Source organism: Hemiscyllium ocellatum, chromosome 23 (genome assembly GCF_020745735.1).
Source record: "Hemiscyllium ocellatum isolate sHemOce1 chromosome 23, sHemOce1.pat.X.cur, whole genome shotgun sequence".
Classification (NCBI taxonomy): domain Eukaryota; kingdom Metazoa; phylum Chordata; class Chondrichthyes; order Orectolobiformes; family Hemiscylliidae; genus Hemiscyllium; species Hemiscyllium ocellatum.
In genome coordinates this window covers 37,794,221-37,819,624 of record NC_083423.1, presented here as the reverse complement: position 1 = coordinate 37,819,624, position 25,404 = coordinate 37,794,221, and the positions used below count along the sequence as shown (strand labels likewise).

Sequence of the window (25,404 nt, the reverse complement as noted above, 5' to 3'; positions counted from 1 at the left end):
GGGGGCGGGATGGAGTGAATGGGTTTGGGGGACCTGGGTGAGGGCGGACTGGGTTGGGGGAGTCGGGGTGTAGGGAAGGGGCTCGCGCATGATGTGCTGCTGCCTAGTCTCCTGAATGGGGAGCAGACTTACAAGAAAACCCCGAGCCTCTGAGGAAATCAATTAACCGAATAATCAATTATCCGAATGAAATAGAGCCCGCCCACCTCATTTAGATAATCAAGGTTTCTCTGTAGTAAGTTTGCAGATGACCCCAAAATTGGAGGTGTAGTGGACAGCGACGAAGGTTACTTCGGATTATAATGAGATCTTGATCAGCTGGGCCAATGGGCTGAGGAGTGGCAGATGGAGTTTAATTTAGATAAATGTGAGGTGCTGCAATTTGGGCAAGCAAATCTTATCAGGACTTATACACTTAATGGTAAGATCCTAGGGAATGAACAGGCTGGAGTGGAGGAGGCAGCAGCCTGCGTAGAGACACAGCAGCTGATCTTAGCTCTAGCTGGGCAGATGGAAGCAATGGAGGAGACGATAATCAAGAAGGCAGAGGAGTGGATACCTGTTAAAAACTGGAAGAGAAAATCCTGCCAGGTCCCCAAAGCCTCCCAGCAAAGGGGGAAAGGACAGCTGCATGAGGAAAAGACGGCCAGCTCATCAGATGGGGAAGACGGGCGCAAAGAAGGTCATCACCACCAGAAGAAGAGACAGAGCACCGTAGATAAAGAGGAGGGCATTTCCTCCCAACCAGGAAACAACGGACCCCCTGAAGTCCACCCTCCACCCAGTGAGAACCAGGGGGTACCCACTGTCCCACAACTACAGGTAACTGAAAGCTGTGAAGCTCTGACAGTCCCATTGTCAGACACAGAACTGGACGGTGCGGACCCTTGCCTTGGCTCAATAACACCAGAGCGGGTAAATGACCCCAGTGAGGAGCTGGATAGCTACCTCAGCCCTGCGAAGGTCCAGCAGTCTGTGCTCACCATGGGGATGCAGACAGCTACCCAAAGAGACAGGACAGTCAAATGGACAATGGTAACCCCATAAACTGGGGGTTAAAGAAGGTTCTTTTGCTATCATATAACAGGGCACCCACTCAGTAGGTGGGTTCCGCTGAAGCCACAGCTAAACAATAAGAGACTGGATGGTTAATAAAGGGAACTGTAAATAGGATAACTGTAAATTCAATTAATTCAATCTGTTCTTTGTAATGTTAAGACATGCAATGTATATATCTATGAACAACATGACAAATTGTACAGGTACCAAAGATTTATTTCTATGAATAAAGTATATTTTGAAATTAAAAAAAAGTGACCTTGAAGTGCAGGCTGCCTAAGAAGAACAGGGGGCCTACCCAGTCATTTGGACTCCTTTGATGCCTGAGCAGAAGAGCTGGATAGTAATTGTATATGGGAAAAATAAATTTTGATGTCTGTATGTAAAGAAATGTAATGTGTGCACAAGAATGGCATGACCAATTATAAAGAGATACAAATAATTTTATGAATAAAATATATTTTTAAAATTAAAAACAACGACCTTGGAGTGCAGGTTCATAGCTCCTTGAAATTAAAATCGCAGGTAGATAGGATAGTAGAGAATGTGTTTGGTATGCTTTGCTTTATTGGTCAGGAGTTGGGAGGTCATGTTACCCTGTACAGGACATTGGTGAAGCCATTTTTGGAATATTGCATGCAGTTCTGGTCTTCTTCCTATTGGAAAGATGTTGTGAAATTTGCAAGAGTTCAGAAAAGACTTACAAGGATGTTGCCAGGGTTGGAGGATTTGAGCTATAGGGAGAGGCTGAAAAGGCTGGGGCTGTTTTCCCTGGAGCATCAGAGGCTGAGGGGTGACCTTATAGAGGTTTATAAAATCATGAGGGCCATGAATAGGATAAATAGACAAAGAGGGGGAGTCCAAAACTGGAGGGCATAGGTTGAGGGTGAGAGGGGAAAGATAAAAGAGATGTAAGGGGCAACGTTTTCACGCAAAAGGTGGTGCGTGTGTGGAATGGCCTGCCCGAGTAAGTGGTGGAGGCTAGTACAATGCATTATTTAAAAGTCATCTGGATGGGTATATGAATAGGAAGGGTTGGATGGATATGCGCTGGGAGGTGTTGACAGGTGGGACTAAATTAGGTTGGGATATCTGGTTGGTATGGATGGGTTGGACTGAAAGGTCTGTTTCCTTGCTATATATCTCGATGACTCTAATTATTCCTTTCTGAAATCTCTCCCATAATTTAAAATCATAGCACTTGCCTGCTCAGAATTTATCTCATTGTTGGTATGTGAAATAGTTTGTAATTTAATCTGTGACTCTAGCAAGAAGGTTGATTAAGTGGATTGACTATATGATGAATCACAGGTTTCATATATCTTCTTATTAGAGATATAGCTCTACTGTTGGGCCCCTCCCCCATTTGGAACCCCCTGCCAAGCACACTTTAGTCAACACTCTAAGACTACACCCACATGACAATATCTTTTCTCAAATATCCTTTGTCAAATGGGTATGCACTGTATCAAGTAACAAAACAAACTATTCAAATTATGAAGTGTTTTGTGAAAGAATGTCATTTATAAAACCAAATAGCCTAATAATTAACTTCAGTTTAAATATATTTAAACTGTAAAGTATCAGTCTTTCCAGTAAATGTAATTATTGAGTTTACAAGTTGAATCAATGTTCAAGCTGTGATTTTCTGTTTAAATATTATGAAAAGTAGAGAATTGGTTGATTCTAATATCCCATTACTTTTACAATGGGTTGAAACTCTCATTGCACATGAATCTATTGGACTGTTAGTTGGTCTTTCATTATAAAATGAAGCCAACTAGTTAATGTCATTCACTAGTGTTTCTAATGCATAACCCAGAAACGACTTGGAGCTGACACCATCAACTCTTAAAGGATGTTTGACCTTGTCAATAAAGCTAACCTGCTGCTGACAATCCAAAAATTGCTCCACCAATGGAATGAAGATGTGCATCTTTTTAAGATTGCAGCTTTGGAGAACAGCTCCAAGTAAGGTTGCTGCTATTTTCATTGTAAGAGGACCTTTCCATTATCAGAATGCCAGACCAACCTGGACAGAGGTCATAGGAAGGACAAATGCATTTGATGTGAACTCTAATTGTTGGGAGAATAAAGAAAGTATTTATCTATCTCTAAAGGGTTGCCAAGGTAAGTGTGCATGCCCTTTGTGGCTTTTACAAATTGCCTTAGCTCTGAGCAACAATACAGAGGAAAAAAAACCAATATAATTATGTGGCAAGTGTTCACCTGTTCTCTAAGCGCACTGGCATCCTTTGTTTTTGGAGGATACTCTATTGCTACCACGCTAATATGTTATGAACCAGACCAGAACCCCTCAAAATATATTAAGGAGGTAGCCTAGACCCAAATTGGAATAGCTTAACTCTATTGAAAAACTTAACAGAATAATAGATACAGTAATTATTATTAATTAACTGTTCCAATATAGTAACATCCCATAAACACATCCTTGGCAAAAAGGCAAATTCAGAAAACAGATGTGTCACATGCAGCTTCCATAGCAGAGAAACCCCAGCTTTTGCCTGTGTTCAAGGGAAGGATAAAAAAAATAGTTTCTTCCTCTTCAAGACCCCAACAGCAACTGCTGCTGAAAACTAAAAACTAAAAATCCCTGTTTCTGTTGGAGTTCAACCACACTCATTCAGGATACTTCTATTGTTCCACCTTTTGTAAAAAAAAATCCAAGACTTTAAAAGATGTTTGTCTTCTCAAAGACTGCTCGGAACCTGTCCCCAAATCTCTCTCTTGAAAATAAACCAGGACAAAACACCTCTTAAAGCCATAGTATTGTCACAAATACAATTATACTTTCCCTTTACACTGTACAAGCTATGAACATCAATTATACACCACAATGTAGCTGAATCTATGTGTATGAACTCATTGGATCTGGTTGATGGACTAAGCATTTGACCGTTTCTCAGTTTCTTCATTCTGTCATATGTCCCTCTGCTAAAATTAGGGGCTATCTTTTACAGCATATATGAGGAGTGTTTTTTCTCTGTGACACTTTGGAACTCTCTGCCTCAGAAGGTGGTGGGGGTAGAGGGTCATTGAATATTTTGAAGGCAGATGGATTCTTGTCAGGCAAGGGAACCAAAGTTATCAGGGGGAGATGAGAAATCAAAACAAACTGATGCTGTTCTGTCATTTAAAAGAATTGAGAAATGCATGCTCTTTAATTTGAATGTTTATACAGTCATATGCACTGGCATAAAGGACATACATGATAGGCATTAGGGCACATTGGCATGGGGAGAACATTTGGGACTTCTGAGAGTTTTGTGAGGTGATAATAAATGTACAACTTATTTTTAACATCCTAAACTAACTCCCCAGAGGCTGCTATCCCATCACCAAGTCATACTCAATACTAACCTAGCACCCTCGGAAGCAGCTCTGAGTGAATAGGATGTCTGACACACCTTATCTGTCAGCCAAAGGCTGTTAATCTGGTCCAATCAGGAACTCCTATTCTATGAGGTCCACCTGGTTGACCTTGTTAAATTACTACACATCCAGAACAAATGTGGTAAATATGGGTAATAGACTGTGTTGAACATTCCACAACACAAGGCAAACATTAAGTGCAATCAAGTCAAATCCTATGGATTTCTTAACAACCCCTCCACCACCAAGATATTAATGTCACAGTGGGTCATTAATATCTAATTCTGCGTCAGCAATTATAATTTTTCACTTTGCTACTCTGGCCTTGAAGTGCCCTCTTGGGAACCACTATGTGATGGACTGCCTTAACAATAATTCCCATTCTGGTCAATTGGCCCTCTTTCATGGGTTTTTGCTCCCCTACTTTCTGACCCTATTTTCCAGTAGTTTCACACAGCATAACTCCAGCTTTTCACCAACAGCTAACTTAATCAAACAAGCCTTCTTTGGTGTTTTCCCCAAGTTCTAAGCTTGTTCAGTTGCATCAAACAAAACTAACTTGTGAGATTTTCAAACCACACTCTCTCAGCTGCACTGAAGTGTGCAGGCTTCTTCCAAGCCCCTCATAACTCCCACCGACATAAAACTAGTGACCTTCCCTTATTCTCAGCTTCCCAGCTACTTAATTATCTCCAAACCTCTTCCTGGGTTCTGACAGCACAGATCCACCCAGATGCTCTTTACCCCTCACTGAATCCCCTACACACATCTGTACAGATCGCCTACTTCCAGAAGTTAACTGCAGCACTCCTAACATGCATCTACTTTTTTTTTGTCTCTGCCACGTCCTCATTCACTGCCTGTAACCTGTAAAGTCCTTGTTAGTGACCAAACCATCCAGAGTGACCTGCTGAAAACCTTGCAATAAGCCCCTCTCCAATTGGTTGATAGAATTGAATGTAAGTACCTGTCAACTCTTGGGACTGAGTGTGGTGTGCTTAGAGTGTAACAATTCACAGATAACTGGTTTTATCAGTACAATAGGATACAACAGGAAATGGATTTAATCGTATTTTGCTTTCCAATAAACTGCATCCACCCAAAGACGAACATTAATTCTTATACCAATGAACATACAAGAACCACCAACTGCAGGAATATTCTCTAATCTCAAAGATTTTAAAATAGATTCTCATGTTTGTAACTTACACAAATGTTTAGACACTAATTATAACTCTAGTCGGATTCTCAACGTCTGCCACAAATGGTTTATGAATCATTTATTGTAGGCACCATGAACTAGGGAAAGGGAATGGCAGATGCTGAAACATCAAACAGTGCCTGGTTTCAGCTTGTCAATCTCCAATGTTAAATACCCTCACTATGCCTATGATGACTCCTGCATTCGTGCAGAGTTTGCAGTGCACAGGATCTCTTCCTGCTCTTGCAAACTTTCTTAGTTTGTGTGCCAGCTGTCATGTAAGACATGCTTCAATGCTCTAGCGTATGCTTCACCTCATAAGCTGAAAGTTTCTGAGGTTGCCAGGAAACTTGACAAAGTACCATCTTGAAGCAGAGCAGAAGTAAAAGGAAGAAGCAGTTGTGAGGGCAGTAGAAGGTTACAGGATATGAACATCAGCAATGTCCATAACATTGAAATGTTCCATCATATTGTTTGTTATTTTTGTTTCTCGTGCAACACAGCAAGGTGTATCCATTACAACTATCTCATTTGATTGAATACTCATCAGACCGGAAGAAAATCTTCTTATTAGTCACTACAAGGGGAGGTAATGGCCTAGAGGTATTATTGCTAGATTATTCATCAGGAGACTCAGATAATGTTCTGGGGACCTGGGATTTGAATCATGCCATGGCAGATGCTGGAACTTGAATTCAATTAAAATCTGGGATTAAAAGTTTAATGATGACCATTGTCAATTGTCAGGAAAAACCCATCTGGTTCACTAATGCCTTTAGAGAACGAAACTGCCATTCTTACCTGGTCTGGCCTACAAGTGACTCCAGACTGACAGCAACATAGCTGACTCTCATGTGCAGTGAATGTTGGCCCAGCCAGCCATGCCTGCATCCTGTGAATACATAAGAACAAAACTTGATGTAGTTAATTCAATAATTCTGTTCAGACATGCCATGACGTATGTCTGGGAAAGGCGGGACTTGAATCCACATCTTCTGACGTTTTAGCAATTTCTGGCCTGTTAGTGGGCTAAAATTCCTAAATTCAAATTCCACCTGCCTCTTTGCTGTGTCATAACATTTTAAACGATTAATTTACTTCTTACATTGTCAAACGGAGCAATGGATACACTTTTATGTTCAGCAAAGAAAATGCTGATAATGGACCAGCCGATGTGAACATTTAGAGCAAAATAATATTAATTTCTTTTACCAGGGTATGAACACTGATGGCATTGATTTACAGCAGATAATCCCATGTGGCTCAAAGGAGAACCAGCCAAAGACCAGCTGTAATGTCCATGCAAAGAAATCTGATAAAGGGAGGACCTTTGAAGGTTTCAAGCTGCCAATGACACCTCAAGGTACAATACTTAGCAGCAATATTACAATGTTTTCTAAGGCAGAATGCAAGTGCAATATTGAGCACATTTTCAGACACATAAACTTAATGACAAAAGTTATCATTACAACATAATGAAAAGCGTATTTGCTTTTGATTTGGCTCTGGGTTGACATCACCAATAATGAGCAATCACCAAATGTGACCACATTGTCCTCCCATTACCTGTTTGACTTTAAAATTAACCTTCTTGTGTATTTGATCATTGCGAAAAGTTTAGCCATAAAACTAAAACCACCTTATAGTCAAACGAACATTAGTTTTCTCATGGTAATTTCTTTGCATTAATTATTCATCTGACCCTCCACATTGTCCCAAACGTGATGTAACAATGACCCTTAATATAGGTCAGTGATTAGTAGCTTAGTCTGATTTAGTGACATGTTATGACAAGGTTTGTAGCAGAATCAGCAAGAAGTATAATGGTGCCTAACTTGACGTCAGGAGCATCTTGCTCCATCTTTTATGCTCTTGAGAATTAGCGCAATGAGTTTCTTGCTAGGCAGTGGTGAGTTGCCAATTAAGTGGGTATTGTTAATGGCTTGACTCGCCTCATTAACGTTCAGCTCTCTATCAGATCAAACACGCCAAACAAGCTAGACGCTGGGAAAATGGTAATCAGCGCAGGTAACTGATGAATACTGCTCACCACTTGCTTCAAAAGACCTTGTTGAACTCTGGGCAGGCTCCATATGCACTGACACATGCACTGCACTTCCATGGACATTGGCAACAGATACACGCCAGTGTCTAAAAACACTCATGCTCCACTTATAGGATTTGTCTGCATTTCAGTGCTGTATTGGCAGTTATCATTGTACTGCAGCAGCAAGGATACAGGGCACTCTGGGACACACACTGAACTCAATGGACCAGACTGCATCCCTAGGCTCTTCATTCACTTCCATAGCACTTGCTTTCTCAGAGCCTACCTGGATCCTTGGATCATCTCTGCTGTCTTGCCTTGCCACTTAGTGCAGACACAAAGGCAGGAAGTGTGGCATGGTGTCAGTAGGGTAAAAACAATGACTGCAGATGCTGGAAACCAGATTCTGGATTAGTGGTGCTAGAAGAGCACAGCAGTTCAGGCAGCATCCAAAGTGCAGCAAAATCGACGTTTCGGGCAAAAGCCCTTCAAGAGGGACAGCTTCTGCTCAGGGGATCTTGGCTTTGTAAATCAAGAACAGCCTCCAATACCAGTTCAGGGGCTTGGACATGCTCAGTTACCTGCTCAAAGCATGGGCGTAAGGGATACTGGACAATTTCAGGATATCCCGGCAATGACGAGGCATTCCAGGAACATCATCATGATAAGGTGGGGCTGGAATTGGGTGTCTTCCCACAGTCCAAAGATGTGCGGGTCAGGTGAATTGGCCATGCTAAATTGCCCATAGTGTTAGGTAAGGGGTAAATGTAGGGGTATGGGTGGGTTGCGCTTCGGCGGGTCGGTGTGGACTTGTTGGGCCGAAGGGCCTGTTTCCACACTGTAAGTAATCTAAAGTGAGTCTGGTTAGATATGTAAGAAAATTTGCAGGCCTCATGACAAGAATCCCTTCAAAAAAATGCTGTGGCAATTTGGACTGAGCCAAAAAGACACCAGATTCACCCACGATATTCGCTGTCATTTTTGTTACCTTTTGTACTTGTGAGCTAGATTTTAGCAATTTGTGTCCTTGGGCTTGAAATTCCTTTTGTTTTTCTGCAGGCTCTATTCCGTCACCATTTAGGAAAGAAAAAGGTTTATTGAATGCAATTAGATTCTGCATTTTCTCAGTTTTACCCACCAGGGTAATCTGTTTACATTCTTTTGTAAAGTCTTGCTCCTATCTACCTAATTGCTGCTCCACTTTACTGTCACTTGCAAATATGGATGTGTAATTCTTCCTTTATCCTACCTCTGACCACTCAACCAATTATAACCCATGCTCAACATTACCTCCAACTTCTCAGATTCTGATTATTTCTTATGCAGAACCTCATTAAATATTACAGAATAAAAAATGCTTTTGCTTAAATACATTGGAGGAAAGTGAGTTGGAAAATCTACTGATGTCTTTTTTGCCCTATTTGAATAGAAGCACTGATGCATTTTAAGAATGGATTGACCAATTGCGAACACAAAGAAATCCTAAATTTTGAAGAAATCTGGTTTCTCGGTTTGAAAGCCAAAAAATTTGGATGTTCTCCTGAGAAACAACACAACATTTGCTTTGATGATAAACATGGTTCTTACATTAAGGTAATAATACATGTTTGGATTTGACTAACTTAAACAATCAGTATGGTATGGATTTGACTAACTAAAACAATTGCTCTTTTTTATTGATATTTCTTGCTGTTTTCAGACAAGTGGCTGAGATTGTAGGTTCAGCATTTAAACCCCCTCTGCTCAAAATAGAAGTCTTAGAACATATTCACTTGCACTACGTCTCTTTTAGTCACAGGATTAGTGCTCCGCTATAGGCAGCCAGCATCTGTGACTTATATATCTTTTAGTGCAGAAGAGGAGACAGGCAGCTTGCCATGGTGGGGAGCACTGAACAGTTAAGGGTGTGGGTATATTGCTGTGAAGCACCATGCTATATTAGATTCCCTATAGTGTGGAAACAGGCCCTTCGGCCCAACAAGTCCACACCGACCCTCCGCAGAGTAACCCACCCAGACCCATCTCCCTCTGACTAATGCACCTAACACGATGGGCAGTTCAGCATGGCCAATTCACCTGACATACACATCTTTTGGAAACCAGAGCACCCGGAGGAAACCCACGCAGACACGGGGAGAATGTGCAAACTCCACACAGACAGTTGCCTGAGGCGGGAATTGAACCCGGGTCTCTGGTGCTGTGAGGCAGCAGTGCTATCCACTGAGCCACCGTGCCGCCCTTAATGTCACATCACTTACATGGCAAGCACATTGCATGAGAGTCAAGCAAATGACCATGTGTAAAAGTCAAAGGGTAGCAGTCCTTAGTGGGTTGGAAGGGACTAAAGCCAGCCTTGGAGGACTGCCACAGTGAGTAATAAGGCTCATTCTATTCCAGTCCAAGGTTGACCACAGTCAGTCAGACGCTTGGTCCAATCGGAGTCTGGGGATCTATATCCTTGCAGTCTGGGATTGACCACAATCAATCAAAAGTGGCCTAACCAATGTCCTGTACAGCCGCAACATGACAACCCCATTCCTGTACTAAATACTCTGACCAATAAAGGAAAGCATACTAAATGCCTTCTTCACTATCCTACCTAATTGCGACTCCACTTTCAAGGAGCTAAGAACCTGCACTGGTCTCTTTATTTAGCAACACTCGCTAGGACCTTACCATTAAGTGTGTAAGTCTTGCTAAGATTTGCTTGCCAAAATACAGCACCTCACATTTATCTAAATTAAACTCCATCTGACACTTCTCAGCCCATTTGCCCATCTGATCAAGATCCCGTTGTACTCTGAGGTAACTTTCTTTGCTCTCCGCTAGACCTCTAATTTTGGTGTCATCTGCAAACTAACTAACTATACCTCCTACGTTCATATCCAAATCATTTATATAAATGATGAAAAGTAGTGGACTCAGCACCGATCCCTGTGGCATTCCACTGGCCACAGACCTCCAGTCTGAAAAGCATCCCTCCACCACCACCATTTGTCTACTACCTTTGAGATAGTTCTGTATCCAAATGGCTAGTTATATCCTGTATTTCATGAGATCTAACCTTGCTTCTCAGTCTCCCATGGGGAACCTTGTCGAACACCTTACTGAAGTCCATATAGATCATGTCCACCGCTTAAAACTATGACCCCTTGTGTTAGCCATTTCTGCCTTGGGAAATAGTCTCTGGCTATCGACTCTGTCTATGCCTGTCATTATCTTGTTTACCTCAATTAGGTCCCCTTTCCTCCTCCTTTTCTCCAGTGAAAAAAGTCTGAGCTCAGCGAACCTCTCTTCATAAGATAAGCCCTCCAGTCCAGGCAGCAACCTGGTAAACCTCCTCTGAACCCTGTCTAAAGCATCCACATCTTTCCTATAATAGGGTGACCAGAACTGGACGCAGTATTCCAAGTGCGGTCTAACCAAAGTTTTATAGAGCTGCAACAAGATCTCATGACTCTTAAACTTAATCCCCCTAAAGCCAAAACACCATATGCTTTCTTAACAAACCTGTCCACTTGGGTGGCCATTTTAAGGGATCTATGTACCTGCACACCAAGATCCCTCTGTTCCTCCACACTGCCAAGAATCCTATCCTTAATCCTGTACTCAGCTTTCAAGTTCAACCTTCCAAAATGCATCACCTCGCATTTATCCAGGTTGAACTCCATCTGCCACCTCTCAGCCCATCTCTGCATCCTGTCAATGTCCCGCTGCAGCCTACAACAGCCCTCTATGCTGTCAACGACACCTCCAACCTTTGTGTCGTCTGCAGACTTGCTGACCCATCCTTCAATCCCCTCATCCAAGTCATTAATAAAAATTACAAACAGTAGAGGCCCCAGAGCCCTGTGGGATACCACTCACCACTGACTTCCAGGCAGAATATTTTCCTTCTACTACCACTCGCTGTCTTCTGTTGGCCAGCCAATTCTGTATCCAGACAGCTAAGTTCCCCTGTATCCCATTCCTCCTGACCTACTGAATGAGCCTACAATGGGAAACCTTATCAAATGCCTTGCTGAAGTCCATATACACCACATCCACAGCTCGACCCTCATCAACTTTTCTAGTCACATCCTCAAAGAACTCAATAAGGTTTGTGAGGCATGACCTGCCCCTCACAAAGCCGTGTTGACTGCATTTAATCAAGCCATGCTCTTCCAGATGGTCATAAATCCTATCCCTCAGAATCCTTTCTAACACCTTGCAGACGACAGACGTGAGACTTACTGGTCTGTAATTGCCGGGGATTTCCCTATTTCCTTTCTTGAAGTGAGAAATTACATTTGCCTCTCTCTAGTCCTCAGGTACGACTCCAGTGGAGAGCGAGGATGCAAAGATCTTTGCAAGTGGCGAAGCAATCGCATTTCTCATTTCCCAAAGCAGCCGAGGACAAATCTGGTCCGGGCCTGGTGACTTGTCAGTCTTAATGTTTGACAAAATTCTCAGCACATCAGCTTCCTCTATTTCTATCCATTCCAGCATGCACACCTGCTCTTCAAAAGGTTTCATTCACTACAAAGTTCATTTCTTTCATAAAGACAGAAGCAAAAAAACTCATTTAGGGCTTCCCCTACCTCCTCAGACTCCACACACAAGTTACCTATGCTATCCCTGATCAGCCCTACTCTTTCTTTGACCATTCTCTTATTCCTCACATAAGTGTAAAATGCCTTTGTATTCTCCCTAATCCGTTCTGCCAAGCCTTTCTCGTGCCCCCTCCTGGCTCTCCACAGACCATTTTTGAGCTCCTTCCTCGCCTGCCCATAATCCTCTAGAGCTGAGCTTGACCCTAGCTTCCTCCACCCTATGTAAGCTACCTTCTTCCTTTTGATGAGACGCTCCACCGCTCTCGTCATCCAAGGTTCCTTTATCTTACCCCTTCTTGCCTGTCTCAGAGGGACATAGTTATTCATCACTTGCAACAACTGTTCCTTAAACAGTCTCCACATGTCTATAGTGCCTTTACCATGGAACAATTGCTCCCAGTCCATGCTTCCTAACTCATGTCTAATTGCATCATAGTTTCCTCTTCCCCAATTAAATATCCTCCCATTTTGCCTAATCCTCTCCTTCTCTGTAGCTATGTAGAATGTGAGGCAGTTGTGGTCCCTATCACCAAAATGCCCTACCATCACAAGATCTGATACCTGCCCCGGCTCGTTTCTGAGCACCAAGTCTAGAATGGCCTCTCCCCTCATCGGCCTGTCAATGTACTGAGTTAGGAAACCCTCCTGAACACACCTTACAAAAATAGCTCCATTCAAATCTTCTGCTCGGAGGTTCCAATCAATATTGGGAAAGTTAAAGTCACCCATTACAACAACCCTACTACGTCCATACTTTTCCAAAATCTGCCGCTCTATGCTTTCTTCAATCTCCCTGCTGCTATTGGGGGGCCTGTAGTAAACTCCTAACAAGGTGACTGCTCCCTTGCTGTTCCTAATTTCCACCCATACTGACTCGGTATGCAGACCTTGACAGTGGAAGCTTCTGTAGCTGTGATACCCTCTCTGATTAGTAGTGTTACACCCCCTCCTCTTTTCCCCCTCCCTATTCTTTTTAAATGCTCTAAACCGTGGAACATCCAGCAACCATTCCTGCCCCTGAGAAACCCATGTCTCTGTTATGGCCACAATATCATAGCTCCAGGTACTGATCCATGCTCTAAGTTCATCACTTTTATTCCTGATACTCCTTGTGTTAATGCAAACACACTTTAACTGATCTCTTGGTTCCTTCCCAGGAAAATCCTTCCCATTTCCGGGTCTACCTCTTGCTATTGCCTCATCTGCATCAACTCTCACCTCCGGTATACAGCTCAGGTTCCCATGCCCCTGCCATACTAGTTTAAACCCTCTCGAACTACTCAAGCAAACCTTCCACCCAGGACATCGGTCCCCTTCCAGTTCAGATGCAACCCGTCCTTCTTGTACAGGTCTCACCTTCCCCAGAAGGCATCCCAATTATCTACATATCTGAAGGCCTCCCTCCTAAACCAGCTGCGCAGCCATGTGTTAAGCTGCGCCCGTTCCCTGTTCCTCGCCTCGATATCTCATGGCACCGGTATTAAACTAGAGAACACCACTCTGTTTGTCCTGCTTTGCAGCTTCCATCCAAACTCCCTGAAATCACTTTTTATATCCTCAATCCTTTTCCTGGCTATATCATTAGTGCCAATATGTAACACGATTTCTGGCTGTTCGCCCTCCCCTTTTAGAACCTTATACACCCGATCAGAGATGTCCCGGAACCTGGCACCAGAGAGGCAACATACCTTCTGGGAATCCCGATCCTGACCACAAAATCTCCTGTCGATTCCCCAAACTATCGAGTCCCCTACCACGAGTGCTTTTCTATTCTGCCCCCTTCCCTTCTTTGCCACAGTGTCAGGCTCAGTGCCAGAGAACTGACTGCTATGGCTTTCCTCTGGTATTATGGTCCCTAGCCCCAAAGTGCTCCCCTACTGACACCTCTATCATCTTCCCTGGCTTATTTCCCAAGAGTAGGTTGAGTTTTGCACAAATTTGTTTCTCAATTTCCCTCTGACTATTAGGGAATCGATAACACAGTCCCAATAAGGTGATTATCCCTTTCTTATTTTTCAGTTCAACCCAAATATCGTTCTTGGATGTATTTCTGGGAACATCATCTGTCAGTATAGCTGAAATGCCATCCCTTATCAAAAACGCCACTCCCCCTCCTCTCTTGCCTCCCTTTCTGTAGCATTTGTATTTTGGAACATTAAGCTGCCAGTCCTGTCCATCCCTGAGCCATGTTTCTGTAATTGCTATGATATTCCAGTTGCATGTTCCTAACCATGCCTTGAATTCATCTGCCTTCCCTGTTAGGCCTCTTGCATTGAAATAAATGCAGTTTAATTTATCAGTGCTACCTTGTTCTCTGCTTTGTCCCTGCCTGCCCTGACTGTTTGATCTACTTCTTTTATCAACTGTACCAGTCTCAGATTCATCTCTTTCCTCACTATCTCCCTGGGTTCCCTTAATAGTTTAAATGCTCCTGACCAGCTCTAGCAAGTCTCTCTGCCAGTGTATTAGTCCCCTTCCAATTCAGGTGCAATGAATTGTACAGGCCACTTCTACCCCAGAAGTGATTCCAATGATCCAAAAATGCAAATCCTTCTCCCATACACCATTCTTTAGCGAAGCATTCATCTGCTCTATCCTCCTATTCCCACCCTCACTACCTCCCGGCACCGGGAGTAATCCAGATATTACTACTCTCGAGGATCTCCTTTTTAAATTCCTACCTAACTTTCTATATTCTCCCTTCAGAATCTCATCTTTTTCCTTTCTTATGTTATTTGTTCCAATGTGTACAATGACCTCCTGCTGATACCTCTCCCCTTTGAGAACATTCTGCACCCTCTCTGAGACATCCTTGATCCTGGCATCAGGGAAGCAACACACCATTCTGATTTTTTGCTGCTGGCCACAGAAACTTCTGTCTATGCCTTAAACTAGAGAGTCCCCTAACACAATTGATCTCTTCGAACCTGACGTACCTCTCAATGCATTAGAGCCAGTCTTGATGCCAGAAACTTGGCTGTTCGTGGTACATTCACGAGAATCCATCACCCCCTACATTTTCTAAAACAGCATACTTGTTTGAAATGGGGATAATCACAGAAGACTCCTACACCACCTGCCTACCTCTCTTACCTTTCCTGGAGTTAGCCCATCTATGTGACTATATCTGCAACTTTTCACCCTTCCTATAACTGCCATCCATCACATCCCCTTGGTCATGTAAATTCCTCATTGTCTCTAACTGTCTCTCCACCCGATCCATTCAATATAACAGAATTCATAACCAATGACATTTATTGCAGATATAATCCTTAGTAACATGTAAACTCTCCCTAAACTCCTACATCCGACAAGAAGAGCATATCACTCTACTCAGGGCCATTTTTGCTTTGTCCAATCTACAGACCCAGAAAATAGCAGTGTATTATTCCTCTACAAAACACTGCTCCAGGCTAACTTAATATTTGTGGCTTATATTTTTAAGTTTAATCAAGAGGCAAATCTCAATAAAACATATAATCAATAAAAAACCCACTCTACTCACTACTGCAGACCACTGTCTAAACTTCTGCCAGTTAGCCACTCCTTTATCCTTGCCCTTAACACCATTGGCTCCTGTCTAATTTAGCAGCCTTCTTTGCGGTACCTTGTTAAAGATCTTCTGGAAATCCAAATAGATCACGTTCACTGGTTCTCCATTGTTCAACTTGCTTGTTAGCTCCTCAAAGAGTTCTAACAAATTTGTTGGACATGACCTCTCAACCTATTTATCCTTCCTATCCTCTGCTTCCTACTGATTTGTTCCCCACTTTTGTGGCATGTTGTACCATGATGTCATGGTTAGTTATCTCATCTATCCTGCAACCCTCAGTCTCATTCAGACAAACTGAAAGAACCTCAGGCTGTGGCTTATGCTCTTCTGCCCTCTGGGTCCCCTTTCCTGCCCCATTCACAGTCACACTCTCCTGTCCCTGAACACTAACCAAATCAGCCAATTCAATCCTAGGAAGTGTGACTTCATCCTGATACCAGGAATCCAAGTAACTACCTATCCTGCCCAATGCATTACAGTGTCTGTGGTTCAGCTTTCATCTCATAAAGTCTGATCCCAAATGCTGCTTGAACTTCAGACATTTGCTGCAGACGTGTTTGCTCTGGGCCAACTTGGTTTCTAGACACTCTCACATGCTTCAACCGTGACATGTGACCTTTCCTACCAGCCCTATTGTGTTCTAATGAACTGCTTGATTATCTTAATCAATTTTATACTTAGTTATACCTTTATATATTTTATTAACCTTACCACCAGTTGCTATATTATTTTGAATTTTAGGAATAGAATAAACTTTAATCACTTACCAGCTTCAGTTAATCAGCTTCTTCTCCTGTAACATGATAGGAATTAATTCTGGGACTAAAAACATTTAGGCAAAAAGAACAGAAAACTTTTTTCCCTTCCAGTATTTAACTACCTGAATCTCCTAACTCTGACATTCTTTGGAAGTCATGCTCAAGTTCAAAGTCACACATAATTTTATATGATCCTGGCACAAAAATGCTTTTCTGACTCACTTAAAGAGAATCCAGTTTCAGCTCGTTCTTCATTAAGCTGCCCTTTCAGTGGAAGTCTTGAAATACATCCTGTTTAAAACTGACAACTTAAGTATTTAAACTGTAGTTTCCAGTTTAAAGTCAACTACAAACTACATTCTAATTGGATTTGTTCAAAACTGAACATTTAAACTTTCTTACCCAATAATTGCATGCACTCAGTATTTGGTCAAACTGAGATTGCTAGCTGAATTTATATGTTTCTACTACAATAGACTTAACTGGCTTACTTAAAGAATGAAGCATGGTGGCACAGTGGTTAGTACTGTTGCCTCATAGTGTCAGGTCCCTGGGTTCAATTCCAGCCTTGAGTGATTGCCTGTGTGGAATTTGTACATATTGCCCATGTTTATGTGGGTTTCTGTCAAGTGCTCAGTTATTTAACACTTAGACGGTCCAAAGATGTGCAGGTTAGATGGATTGGTCATGCTAAATTGCCCTGTGGTGTCCAAGAATCTGCATGCTAGTTGGGTTAACTAAGGTAAATGTGAAGTTAAGGGGATAGGGAGATTCTCTTTGTAGGATTGTTGCAGACTCAGTGAGTTGAATGGCCTCTATCTGCATTGTTGGGATTTTATGATTCTAAAGAGGATGTCGCTTCAGATGGCTAATCAATAAGCAATAATGGGAACTATTGTTCATGAGCCTTAGTGAGATGTGAGTGCTATGGCAGAGTTAGAATGAATGCATGTCCCTGTGGAAAGTGAGGTAACAAATAGAAGACAGTGGCATGTACCCTTGTACAATAGAAAAGATTATTGACCTCCTTTCTGAGCATCCCACTTTACCTGGGGCACAGCACTGGCCCAGCCTGCAATTTAGATCCAGGCTGACTTGGTGTGGTGATGTCGTGGCCTCTTGTGGCAGTCCACAGGACGTAGGACTGCTCTTCTCTCCAAAATGCTGCTCAACAACATCTCCAGGTCCTTGCACATAGAGCAGGAATCCTTTCCTCCAGGACATGTCCTTGATTACAGTCAAACATTATATTGTAAGGGGCAATTCCTGGCATATGAAATGATCTACAACTCAACATTAAATATGGCACCAAAGGTGTGAATGCTGGAACATTTTGGAAGTATGAACATTTCCCACATAATTATCCAAGAAACAAACCCAAGAACCCAGTTGCATAAGTAATTTACAGCGGAAATAGCTGAGAAAAGTCATTCCGAGACATGACTGACTAGGTGCTATGACTCTCACTCAACAAAATGTTTTAATTGAAAATGGGAAAATTCAGCCAATTAAGAAAAGGGGAGAATATAAAGAAGGTAGAAAAAGGAAATTAACAAGAGGCAATTTCAATGTCAGTAAATTAGGAGAAACTGAGGCATGATGGTGTGAACGGCCTCCTCCTGTGCAGTAAATTCCACATGCATTTAATTCCTGGGATTAGGGAGGTTACTGTGGGTCAATGAGTTAGGAATTTGCGTGTGGCCCAGATCTTCTGGTTTGTCTTCCCCAGTTAACTGCTCTGTCTTCCTTATGCTGAGTGACTCACCCAGTAACATTTTCTCATCTAAACTATTTCAGAAATTTCTCGTGCTTCTATCTGGGATTGTGAGCATGTGAGAATGAAAGCAATGGCTGAGTTCGTGTCTGCAACTGGTGCCAGATTTAGATCGGCGGGTGTCCAATCTTCAACTGTTTTGTTGCTTGCTTATTCTGAGGATGTAAAAGATAAAGCAAAACTTATTAGAGGGCTCCTGTCACTGAATAATATTCTCATCTTACTTTGCAGCTTCAGGCAAACATATTTTTCTTTATCTTTTTCCATAATCAAAGTTTAAATATATTTCTTGGCCATCACAAACCAGCGCTGGGCCAGGTCCTTCAACTTTTCAAGTCTCACAATTTGGGAAGCAGACATTAGTGTCCACTATTCTGATTGTCTTTACTTCCTGGTTAGTTAAGGACTAGATGATTGGAGACTTTGCACCTATGTTTTTTTAAATGGTTCCTGGGATAGTAGCACTGCTGACCAGACAACATTTATTGCCTGACACTTGCTGCCATTGAGAAGGTATTGGTAAGCTTCTTTCTTGAACCATTGCAATTCTGTGGTATGGGTATGCCCATAGTGCTGCCTTGGTACGCAGTTCCACAGTTTTGACCCTGTGACTGAAGAAACAGCAATATAATTACAAGTCACAACTGCGTTAGGTTTAGACAGAAGCTTAAAAGTGGTGGTGTTTCCACTTGTTAACCTTTGTCCTTCTGGCGGTTAAAAGTGCTGTTAAAGAAATCTGGGCATGTTAGAGTCAGAGAGTCATAGAGCTGTACAGCATGGAAAAAGACACTTCGATCCAAATCGTCCATGCTGACTAGATAGCCCAACCCAATCTAGTCCCACCTGCCAACACGTGGCCCATATCCCTCCAAACCCTTCCTATTCATATACCCATCCAGTACCTCTGCCACTTCCTTTTGCAGCTCATTCCATATAAGTACCATCCTCTGCCTGAAAAAGTTGCCCCTTAGGTCTCTTTTATATCTTTCCCCTCTCCCCCTAAACCTATGCCCTCTAGTTCTGAACTCCCTGACCCCAGGGAAAAGACTTTGTCTATTTACTGTATCCATGCCCCTCATAATTTTGTAAACCTCTAAAAGATCACCCCTCAGCCTCCGAAGCTCCAGGGAAAACAGCCCCAGCCATTTTAGCCTCTCCCTGTAGCTCAAATCCTCCAACCCTGGCAACATCCTTGTAAATCTTTTCTGAACCCTTTCAAGTTTCACAACATCTTTCCGATAGGAAGGAGACCAGAATTGCACGCAATATTCCAACAGTGACCTAGCCAATGTCCTGAACAGCCACAACATGACCTCCCAACTCCTGTACTCAATACTCTGACCAATAAAAAAACATACCAAACGCCTTCTTCACTATCCTATCTACCTGTGACTCCACTTTCAAGGAGCTATGAACCTGCACTCCAAGGTCTCTTTGTTCAGCAACACTCTCTAGGACCTTACCATTAAGTGTATAAGTCCTGCTAAGATTTGGTTTCCCAAAATGCAGCACCTCGCCTTTATCTGAATTAAACTCCATCTGCCACTTCTCAGCCCATTGGCCCATCTGGTCAAGATCCTGTTGTAATCTGAGGTAACCCTCTTCACTGTCCACTACACCTCCAATTTTGGTGATATCTGCAAACTTAGTAACTGTACCTCTTATGCTTGCATCCAAATCATTTATGTAAATGACAAAAAGTAGAGGACGCAGCGCTGATCCTTGCGGCACTCCACTGGTCACAGGCCTCCATTCTGAAAAATAACCCTCCTTCACCACCCTCTGTCTTCTACCTTTGAGCAAATTCTGTATCCAAATGGCTAATTCTCCCTTTATTCCATGAGACCTAACCTTGCTAACCAGTCTCCCGTGGAGAACCATGTCGAACGCCTTACTGAAGTCCATATAGATCACATCTACTGCTTTGTTACTTCAAAAAACTCAATCAAGTTTGTGAGACATGATTTCCCATGCACAAAGCCATTGCTGCAGTATATTTTGATACAGTGCACATGTCTGCGTGGTAGAGGAAGTAAATACTTAAGCTGGTGGATGTATTGCCAGTCTGGAAGATGACTGTGATGTGAATTGTGTTGATATTCTTGAATATTGCTGGAACTACACACAGTCAGACTATTGGAGGGGATTCATTACATTTTTCTTGTGTCTTGTAAATGGCTGGCAGGATTTGGGGAATCAGGAGATGGGTTGCTCCCTACAGAATTTCCAGTCTCTGACCTGCTTTTGTATCCACAGTGTTTACATGGTTGTACAATGGTAACCCAACTGTCTGCCCTTCTCTTGAATGTGTGCTAATATTTCCTGTAAGCTAATTTTAAAAAGCAAACTATCAGTGCATTCTCTGATCCCTATTCTACATGACCCTGTCAGTTTTTGCAATATGCAGGAAAATAAATGTAAGGAACTTGGATGGAGGAAAAGGACAAACATGTTTTCAAGTTGTATGAATGTGTTGAGTGTGGTACAGTATGTTCTGTACATGACCATAGTGCTGGGAATGATGACTTCTCTCTGAATGTCTCTCCATGGTTATTGTGGTAATTAGTTAGCAAGTTATTTACCTTGCTCACATGTTGATCACTCAACATTTTTCTCTATTATAAAGTGGTGTTTGGAGTTATGGTTGTGCATTGACATTTTGCATCACACAGGCAACTGTAATAGCTGTTACACATCATCAGCTCTACAAATGATCTCCCTTCTTTGCCTAATTTCATCAGCAATTTTTCTATTTTGTTTTCCTAAAAATGACCATTCTTAGTAATTCGGGTCAGCATGTGCAAAAATGTAATTCTCTTCAATGTTGTAATTTTATTGACAACATTCTGTACGTGGGTAACACCAAAGCCACACAATTTATTCCTTTCCATATTGCCCATTATCCCTATCGTGATTTTATTTTCTCTTTAGTCACTTAGTACCTTTAAACTGATCCAGACATTGAAATCTTACTGAGGAATTGAACTCTGTTTTCTTCACCTTCCTTTATGTGATTTGTCTGGGCTTTCTTTTACTAAGTAACTGATTGTGCATGGGATTTCCATCTGCTTCCATTTGTCCAATAATAATATTAGGTGACTACAGGATTTATTTCCATCAGAATACGCAAGTTTTCTTCAATGTGCGTCCAGGAGCGGAGTGAGGACCTTAAAATTTTGGAGTTCATGATTTTCTAAATGCCAGTATCAAATATTTGAAAAGGACAGATTAGACAAAAATGGCTAAAGGACACTGGTTACAGATGAACTTTCAAAATTTTCTATATAGACTAATAAGCAAATTGGCTGTTTATATGTAAGTTCATTAAATGGAACAATAAATGCAGGTATTTCATTGTAATCACATTCTTTGCATCTTTATTAAGAATTAGCAGCTAGGGTAGCAACAGATATTTGACGAAAGTGCTCTTGCTTTTATGTTTAGGTATTGCATGACCATATTGCATACCGGTATGAAATTCTTGAAGTGATAGGTAAAGGCTCCTTTGGACAAGTGGTCAAATGTATGGACCATAAAGCAAATGAACTTGTTGCTATCAAGATAATAAGGGATAAAAAGAAGTGAGTTGCATGTCATTTTATGCATTTAATGCTAAGATATATCTTTCATCTTGTATTCAGCCAATCTTACTAATTGATGGATGTTTATAAACCGTAGGGCACATGCAGACAGAGAAAACAGCAACTTCCAGATCAGGTGACAGACCAAAGAAAAAGTGCAATGGCAGACCTTTAAAAAACTAAATACTTTAAGTAAAAGCATTAATGAAGCCACACAGAACCAGTATTATATTTAAATTTAATGTGCAATAGTTTAAAACATTCATTGTTATGTTTTCAGCCTTATGAATTTCAGTAAATGATTCCAGAATCACAGCTTTACATTTTATAATTAAGTCAAGAAAATAATGTATTGATAAGTTTTAACTAATTTCTTTATTTCTTTCAATACTTCATGTTATTAAAGTGTTCTGCTAAATCCAAGCTTGAATAAAAATACAATCCTTCACTATTTATGTTAATAATTTTGCAAAGCAATGTACTGTTGAGTTCTGAATTAGATATAATTAAAAAAATACAGTTGGTATTACAATATGACTCATTACAAAACATAAAGATCAAACCAATTACAAATTATAAAATGAAAAGTTTTACTTCTCACAGGTGAATAAACTTGCATAATGTAAATTATGTTTTTTTAGTTATCTTGTTTTTCCAGTTAAGAAAATTTATTTCACTTATTTGGTCTCCACATTCCCGTTATCTCTCCTTCCATATGGTATTTTGTCTATTTAAATTCCTGTACCTGGATATGTAAAGAGGGAGACAACATCCAAAGTCCACTTTGCCATGCATTTCAGAACCCCATCTGTGTTTTTGGGTTCAAGTCATTTGCAAGTAGTACAGTGCTCCCCAGACTGGTTCCTTCATCCTATTCCTGGAGTTGGAAATTCAGCTGCTGTTACTACAGGTATTGTTGAGCTGCTGTACAGCTGTAGCTGATAGCAGCAGTACCCTGTATCTGCAGTGCAACTCATCAGTATCCAAGCCTACAAGTCTTCTGGCTAGCCTCTTTCTCTTCAACATATTTAAACAATTCTGCCCTGAAGAGATATTAGCTACTGGCCTTTTCACCTACCTTTGGTAAATTATTTTACAACTGATCATGCTCTATGTGAAGTTCATTCCAGTACACCTTATAAGAATGTGTTTCTTCTTTGATTCATGCTTATGTTCCTTTGTTGTGATGTTTGTCAGCACGCAAAAGTCTTCATTTTGATCGTCTGAAAGTAAAAGCTTAAAATTCTGTTAGATTTCCAGTGGCACTTTGACCCCAGTTGATTCACTGATCTGACTAATAAAGCCATTGCCAACTTCAGGGAATCCTCGTAAATGAGTGATCAACTGCTAAAAAAGGAACAACGTCAGCCCTGTCAGCCCATTTATATAATTACTGCTGCTTTGAACCCGACACCCTTCTACCTCAATCCTAACTGTCCATGGTGCAAAGACCCATTGATACCTTTCCTGCCCCTGCTAATTGATGCCCTTAAATGGCAATTAATGTCCACTTAAGGGCCTCATCCTATCGCTGCAAATACTAAGCCAGCAGCAGGCTGAGGATTCAATCTGAAAAGCAACCCTTGGTTTGTTTGCTTGTGGACAACTGGGGCAGAGGCTTCTTTGTTCAAAAATGCTGCCTCATTGAGGGACCCAGCATAGAAAAGAGCGGTGGGGTCTGCTCAAAGCCTCCTCCCTCCCCTTGCTGCTGACCATCTTGAGACCCTTCTGCCACCACTGACCTGTGTCTGGTCTCTCCTTAACCTCAGACAGGGAGTGATGTGTTGCTGGCACCAGCCACCACTTCCACAGAGGTGCTGCTGAGTACAAACATTCTGTATGGAGAACAAGCCAATTTTGCTAGTCTCTTTTGCAACTGATTGCCTAAACATTGTTTTATTAAGAATTGGCATTCCTTGCTTTTGGACTTGTGCTTCTATTAAAAATGCAATTAATCACATTTGCTTTTTAACTAGTCTTCCCAGCTTGTCCATCCATCCATGTGTCTGTTTGTTCCTGCAACTCCTTAAAATGATATAAAATTGTTTATAATTCCTCCTCATTAAAATGTGGCTGCAGCAACAAGTATTCCCATTTTATCAGTCAATCTACATTTTCCTGATAAAACAGAACACTGAAAAAAAGCTCAGTGAGTTTGGCAGAATGCATGTAGAGAGAGAAATAGTCAATGTTTCAGCTCTGGGAGTCCTGGGTTTAAGACCCATCTGCTCCAGAGGTGTATCAGAAATGTAACATATCTGATTGTAAAATATTTAACCTGCAGAGTGCCTTCAAGCACTTTCTAGTTTTATTTCAGATTTCCAGTAACCACAGCATTCTGCTTTTATATTATGTCATCCTGAGGTTTGTTGCTTTGCTTCTGATTGATTCCTATATTTCTAAGTTTCATGTCGTCTGTAAACTTTGCTTTGGGTTTAGGAAATTAATATATATCAATATGGGCATAGACGACTGAAGAACGGTGGCATAGTGGTTAGCACTGCTGCCTCACAGCGCTAGAGACCTGGGTTCAATTCCCGCCTCAGGCGACTGACTGTGTGGAGTTTGCATGTTCTCCCCGTGTCTGTGTGGGTTTCCTCCGGGTGCTCTGGTTTCCTCCCACAGTCCAAAAATGTGCAGGTTAGGTGAATTGGCCATGCTAAATTGCCTGTAGTGTTAGGTGCAGGGGTAAATGTAGGGGAATGGGTCTGGGTGGGTGCGCTTCGGCGGGTCAGTGTGGACTTGTTGGGCCGAAGGGCCTGTCTCCACGCTGTAAGTAATCTAATCTAATCTAAACACCTGGATATATTTCCTTCCATTCTGAATAATTTCTACACCACTGCTATCTATCCTTCAAACAATTGTGTACCTACACAACCCTATGTTATTATAGGTTTGTTACATGGTACTAATCCATGGTCTGAAGCTATTAACTCAGTACTGCATCCAGAAGGTTGCAAAGTACCAAAGTGGAAAATGAAGTGTATTTCTCCAGCTTGCATTGGGCTTCATTGGAACACTGCAATAGGAAGCGGACTGAAATGTGTGAGCATGAGAGCACGATGGTGTATTGAAATGACAAGAGTCTGCTTGTGCACTGAACAGAGGTATTCCAAGAATCGGTCACTAAGTCTACTTTTGATCTTCCCGATGTAAAGGAGACCACATTGTTAGTAGAAAAATTGAGTGACATAAGGCAAGTCACTGCTTGCCCTGAAGGAGTGTTTGGTTCCTTTGACAGAATGGAGGGAGTAGGCAAAAATAGGTGTTACACTTGCTGTGATTGCATGGGAAAGTGCCTCAAACTGGGGTTAAGGTATTGGGGGTGATAGAAGAATGGGCCAGGGTTTTATGGAAGGAACAGTTCCTTCAGGATCTGAAAGGCAGATGAGGGAAATGTTTTTGGTGGTGGCATCATGCTCAATATAGCAGAAATGGTGAAAGAT

General features: G+C 41.7%; 1 protein-coding gene across 7 annotated transcripts in view; it reads right to left on the bottom strand.

Annotated features, from left to right (window-relative positions):
* The window catches only part of c23h12orf4 (chromosome 23 C12orf4 homolog), a 172,068-nt gene extending 154,914 nt beyond the window's left edge, over nt 1-17,154 (bottom strand). For 3 of the 7 annotated variants that reach the window (XM_060842877.1, XM_060842879.1, XM_060842878.1), the window contains exons 1-2: nt 17,095-17,154; nt 6,455-6,545 (exon numbers count right to left, since the gene is read on the bottom strand). In XM_060842877.1, the coding sequence (XP_060698860.1) occupies nt 6,455-6,545; nt 17,095-17,110 (107 nt within the window). In that variant the 5' untranslated portion in view covers nt 17,111-17,154. Of the gene's footprint in view, nt 1-6,454; nt 6,546-16,612; nt 16,892-17,005; nt 17,057-17,094 lie in introns of those variants that run through there. The other 4 variants (XM_060842882.1, XM_060842883.1, XM_060842880.1 and 1 more) reach the window with 4 other exon arrangements.
* Between the last annotated feature and the right edge of the window lie 8,250 nt (nt 17,155-25,404).